This window comes from Schistocerca americana, chromosome X (genome assembly GCF_021461395.2).
Source record: "Schistocerca americana isolate TAMUIC-IGC-003095 chromosome X, iqSchAmer2.1, whole genome shotgun sequence".
In the NCBI taxonomy this organism is placed as follows: Eukaryota; Metazoa; Arthropoda; class Insecta; order Orthoptera; family Acrididae; genus Schistocerca; species Schistocerca americana.
The window spans coordinates 20826209-20832208 of record NC_060130.1 but is presented as its reverse complement, the minus strand read 5'-3'; the positions used below and the strand labels follow the sequence as shown (position 1 = coordinate 20832208).

The 6000-nt window shown below is 36.8% G+C and overlaps 1 protein-coding gene across 1 annotated transcript in view; it reads right to left on the bottom strand.

Moving 5' to 3' along the window:
- Positions 1–374: 374 nt before the first annotated feature.
- LOC124554919 (molybdenum cofactor biosynthesis protein 1-like) overlaps positions 375–6000 on the bottom strand; it is a 67545-nt gene continuing 61919 nt past the window's right edge. Inside the window, exon 7 of the mRNA XM_047128609.1 lies at positions 375–430. Within this exon, the coding sequence (XP_046984565.1) occupies positions 375–430 (56 nt within the window). The remainder of the gene's footprint in view (positions 431–6000) is intronic.

Sequence of the window (6000 nt, the reverse complement as noted above, 5' to 3'; positions counted from 1 at the left end):
CAGGACTATCCTTCGATAGTGTATTTTATTTTAAAACTAAACTAAATTTTAGTAAGAGGGTTATACGTGGCAACATAGAGACAGGTTTTCTGTTATTTACGTAAAAGCATACTAATATCATAATGGTAGTGTTATAAGGTCCTATTAATGTGTGGTCATGACATTTGTTAAATGTCTCACCACATTCCTATTGAAACTATTTACTCTTCTTGTAAATAACACCTATGACAATTTTATACAAATGTCCACTAAGACTTTGCTCGTCAACTTTCATTTAGGTAACAGCGATCTTTTAGATGTATTTAAATCAGTACTGTTAAGAAATACTGACTAGCTTTATTTTCAAGAATCTCAAGTTTAAGTTATACATACTGTTATCCTCCAATAAGAATCATTGGCCCATTCTTCATCTTTGACAGGTTCATCATGCCTGCAATGCAAAACATTATCTTTTGTATTAACAGATGAAATCCAACTTTTTAAATTTAATAAATGCTTATACAAACATAAAGTTTCTTCAAAAAATGTATTTATGACAACTTCCTGTCACAGATAATTTTCACTGAATGTTGCAACCCAGTTATAATGCTGATGAGAAGCAAATGTTGTTCTTTTCCCTCTCTTCCTTCACCATCTCCTGTTTTGTTCACCTTGACATATTTCTACCAAACAGACTACCCCAATGGATCCACTGCTTATATTTAACACACAGTAAATTCAGTGCAAATATTTCCTTAACACAGGATGTGCATTGACGAGCTTGAATTAATCAGAAAAATATAAACAGATACTAACCGTTCCACAGCTCTTACAAAATACTTGCATTAAGTAATCATCAAAGCTACTTTTTGTACAGCAAGAGGACTAAAAGTCAAAATGGTGCTACATGCTACAGGCAGTGCAATACAATTTATTTTACTCATTGCTACAGCAATAAATGTACTTATAAAAATATTCAGACTTAGACTATAATCAAATACAGAGAGAGAAAATATTCTAACTAAAGAGATATAGCAGCCATAGGCAGAAACAAATAAAAAAACTGATACTAATCTTAGCTTTGAGGACCAAAAGTTTCTTCATCTGGAAAACACAAAAAGAGAAATGAGACTGTTCAAGAATTAAGGATGAAAATTCAGGATCTTGAGTCAAGGAAGATGGACATGATGAAATTCAGTTGCGAAAGAGCAGCAGATGATGTAATTTTAAATGCTGAGAAATAAGATCTCTTCAAGAGGAGCCACCAAAAGGTCAAATAAGTGAAGAACAAGCTGAAAATACCGGTAAATGGGCTAAAATGGCGGCAAATAGATAAAGGAAACAGAAAGAAAGTGCTGAAGAACAGGCAACCAAACAACAACAACAACAACAACAACAATAATAACAGCACATTGTAGCAATATATAATAGCAGTCCCACAACATCTGGAGGAAGATTTTCCACTGACAGAGCAATAAATTCATGAAGCCATCAAATCTTCCAAAACTTCAAAGCAACAAATGAAGACTCCACTACAGCAAAATTATTGAAATAGTCAGAACACACAAATGATCTACAACTGCTGTTTGAGAACATTTGGAAAGCTGAAGAGATTATGGAAAGCATTAATCCACAGCTATGAAAAAAAAGGGGACACTCAAAATGTCAACAATGGCAGAGATGCCTCACTTCTGCCAGTGGTATACAAAATATTATCAAAAATTCTCTGGACAGAGTTGTAGAAACTTTAGACAAATAACTGGGAGAATCTCGAGGAGCTCTAGAAAGGGAAGACCCTGCACAGAGCAGATGTTTATTAGAAAATCGATAATCCTCCACAGACTGCTAATCACCAAACCTATAATAGTATCATGTATTGGTTTCAAGAAAACTTTTGATTTGGTAGGCAGAGAAATTATAGGTAAAATCATCAAAGAATTTTGTATTAAAGCAAACATAATCCTCAAAACACTAGCAAATAGGATGACTGAAGCTAAATTTATGGGAGAAGTATCTCAACCATTTGAAATAAAAACTGGTGTTAGACAAGGGGACAGTTTATCACCTTTACTGTAACACTGCACTCTAGAAAAAATAGAAAGTATCTGGAATTTGGAGAAAAAAAAATTACAAAATTGAACCAATAATTTTAGGACGAATAACAAATGGAATTAAGGTAAACTGCCTGGCTTCTGCAGATGATTCTGATATACTTTCAAAAAATCTGACAGACAGTTATTGAAAGAAATCTTTTGGAAGAAATAGCAAAGAGAGCTGGTCCCAAAATTTCAGCCGAAAAAACAACATTGATGACAATTTCAAACAATGCATCAACATTCTTAGAAAAACAAAAATGTAAAATAGCATTAGTAAGTAAATTTAAATATATTGGACAAACTGTACAACAAAATGGACTAGAAGAATTAACAGTAGATGCAAGAGTCAGCAAACTGGAGAGAGCAAATCGTTTTACAAAGGATATTTACAACAAGAAATGTACAACTAAAAAAACAAAACTAAAACACTATCCCACAGTGGTATGACCAGGATGTTTATATGGATGAGGATGCCTAATGATGAACTATAAGCTGGACAGAACAGAGGTTCCTCAAAGGAGCATTATTAGAAAATAATGGTTGCAATACAAGCTACAGATGGCTGGAAAATGAGAAGTAATGAGGAGATCTACAAAAATTTTGAGAAAATATCAGAAGTAATGGCTAAAAGAAGATTATTCTTTTTTTAGAGATCTCTACTGAATGAGTAGTACTGGAAGAAGGACTCAATGATAGCATGGATTACAGAAATAAGAAAGAAACAACATCAAACAATCAGAAATAATAGAAAGAAACCTTTTTACAGATAAAATACTGAATTTAAAAGGATCATCACGTCTCCAAGATCAAAATTAATTTCATCCCTCTCAATAAGACCGTAAAAACCGGAAATAAAATTCATAAATATGATATTGCGAAGATCAAAATCAATCAAAACATATTGGAACAATGCCACCAGTAACTGACAGTTGAATCCCATAAATGGGCAGACATTGCCTCCATGATCCAACAAGCAGCTAATACTACAATCCTGACAGCTAAAAAGAGGAATCATACATGGTGGAATGAGGTTTGTGGTGAGGTGGTGGCCCAAACAGCAAGTGCATGGAAAAAGTGGAATTCTACCAGGAGTCCTGATGATTTTGATGTATTCCATGAAGTTCGAAAATATGCAGCCAGAACTCTATGAAGGTCTAAGCAATTGCATGAGAAACAGCAGTTAGAATAGATCGATCAGCTTTTCCAGATAAACAATGTCAGAGACTTCTATCAGACGTTCAAATCGAACTTGAAAGGATACCAAGCCCCTAGTTTTTGTTTTAGAGACGAAAATGGAAAGCTCAGTGTTGTGTACATAGTTCCACATATTCAGCGCGTACACAAATTTCCCACTAGAGTGCGCCCCGCCAAGCAAAACAGCGCAGGCGCAGCGCTCGTCCACCTCCGCACTATGAGATGGCGCTGCCATAGAGACAGACCAAATTCTGCTTCCGCCGATCCGCGTATTAATATGTAACGCAGCCAATGAGATTGCTGCTAACATAGAACATTTTCTCCTCGCGCATCACACTCGCGCAGTGATACATGAACGTGCGAGGTATTATAACGAGTGTAGAGACCTTCGATCAGTCAGTCTGCATTTGTCTGCACCAGTCTGTATGAGTCTGCATTAGTCTGTACCAGTCTGCATTAGTCTGTACCAGTCCGTCGAGTTCTACAATTGTCTGTACCAGTCCATAGTCAAGATTCAGTCTGCGCCTAATAAGATTACCATATTCCTGTACATTACCATGAAGATAAATGTATAGACACTTTCATCAAGTACCCGAGATATATGTGAGAATAAGATTAATGTATCAATACCAAAGGAACTTCAGATTGTCAACTGTAAATAGCATCCAGAACCAAGTTAAGTAATTTTTATATTTGTTATTATTTTAGTAAATGTGTGTGAAAATTAATCAAATTCTGTTTAAAGTTGGTCACCGTCAATCTGCTACTCTAAGCATGCAAGTGGCATTTCTATCATCTGACCGAATGGCAGAAGATAAACACACCATGATAAGACCACGAGACATATTGCTGACACTCGCTTACTTCGTTAGAGCAACAAGTCAAATAATCTGATGGTGTGTGTACTGAAGGTCTTACAGTATGCACACCACACTCGGCCTGACCAACAAAGAAAACTGCAAGATCATGTCTCGTTACTTTGAAAACCTACTTAATTGTGATGAACCGAAAGAAAGATTCCCTGCATGTGCCCCAATCCACAAACTACCCCTAACCTCCATCTAGTAAAGAGGAGACCAAAGAGATCATCAACAACTTTAAGAATAATAAGGCAGCTGGAGAGGATTCAATAGTGGTGGAACTACTGAAGCTGAAACTCTAGATATACTAGTCCAACTTTTTGAGGAGATCTGGAGAGCTGGGATGATACCAACTGAATGGCAGTCAGCTTTAATCCATCGTCTACACAAAAAAGGTAATAAATAGAATGTCAATAACTATAGGGGTACCTCATTAGTATCTGTTCCATATAAGATTCTCTCCAAAGTGATACAGAATAGAATAGAAGGTCATTGTAACCAACTGATTGGGGACTATCAAGCTGGTTTCCGAAAGGGCGATTCTTGCGCAGAACAGATCTTTAGCCTGAAGAACATCATCAGGTCCAAAAAACTGGAAGAAATAACTATGTGGTCATGTTTGTTGATTTTCAAAAAGTATATGACTCCATCGACTGACAGGCATTAATGAATATTTTGGAAAAGTTTGGGATGGATAATACCTCAAGAAAGCTGATCAAATAAACTCTTACTAACACAGCGTCAAAAATTAAATTTATGGGTGAGGTATCTAAACCCTTTACAATCAGAACGGACATAAGACGAGGAGATGGACTATCCCTCTCCTTTTCAATTGTGTCTTGGAAAAGGTCACTCGAGAGTGGAGAAAGTTATTAGCCCAAGAAGAAACAAGTGAAGAGTGGTTCAGACTTGGTCCTAAGAACAAAGGGGTGTGCATTGACTGCTTAGATTTTGTGGCTGACCTGGCCATTTTTGCTAACAACATAGAGTCAGCAGTCAACAAGATAAATAGGCTGTCAGAAATTGCTGAAAAAAGTTAGACTCCAGATCTCTATTCAAAAGACAAAATATATGACGAACATCTGTAACGGACCTGAATGGATGATAACCAACCTGGGAAAAAATCGGATGAGTTAAGAATTTCAGGTATCTCGGTGAAGTCATCCACCAGGAAAATGGATTAAAAGAAGAAGCAATTGCCAGGATGAGGAAGTTAGACCAAGCATACCAACTGACAAAGATTACTTATAACAAAAAGTCTATGAGTATGTGGGCCAAGTTCCAACATTATAATACAGTTGTAAAACCTGAGGGCTTATAAGCATCCAAAACTTTGACCACGAATAGACAAGGTCAAGCTGAGCGGCTGGAAAAGCGTGAGTGTAGGATATTAAGGAAAATCCTAAGGTAATAGATGGGTCGATGGACAATGGCGAATGAGAGCAAATGAGGAATCGTGCAGCAAGACAGAACCTATCACAGCATCCATTACAAAGAAATGATTGTTATTTTATGGTCATCTCATGAAAATGGACGGTGATCGACTATCAAAAAGAGTACAGAGTTTCATCCTATCTAAGAAAACGAGGCCGAGATGGTTCAAAGAATGTGAAAAAGATCTTAAGCAGATTGGTATCTCAGAGAGAAATTCCTGAAAGGAACAAATTTAGAAGATTGGTGACCAACTACCAAGGTTTTAACATGGCATCAACATCCGAAAGACAGTGAGGACTCTTATCTGAAGGGCATAAAAAGGTACTTCTTGGAGGGGCTCAGAAGATACTGGCAGGAAGTCAAAGCTGGAGCAAGAACAAGACCTGGACACTACAGTGAAGTCGGTTGTTACCACGCAGTCCATAAAGACTCACCTC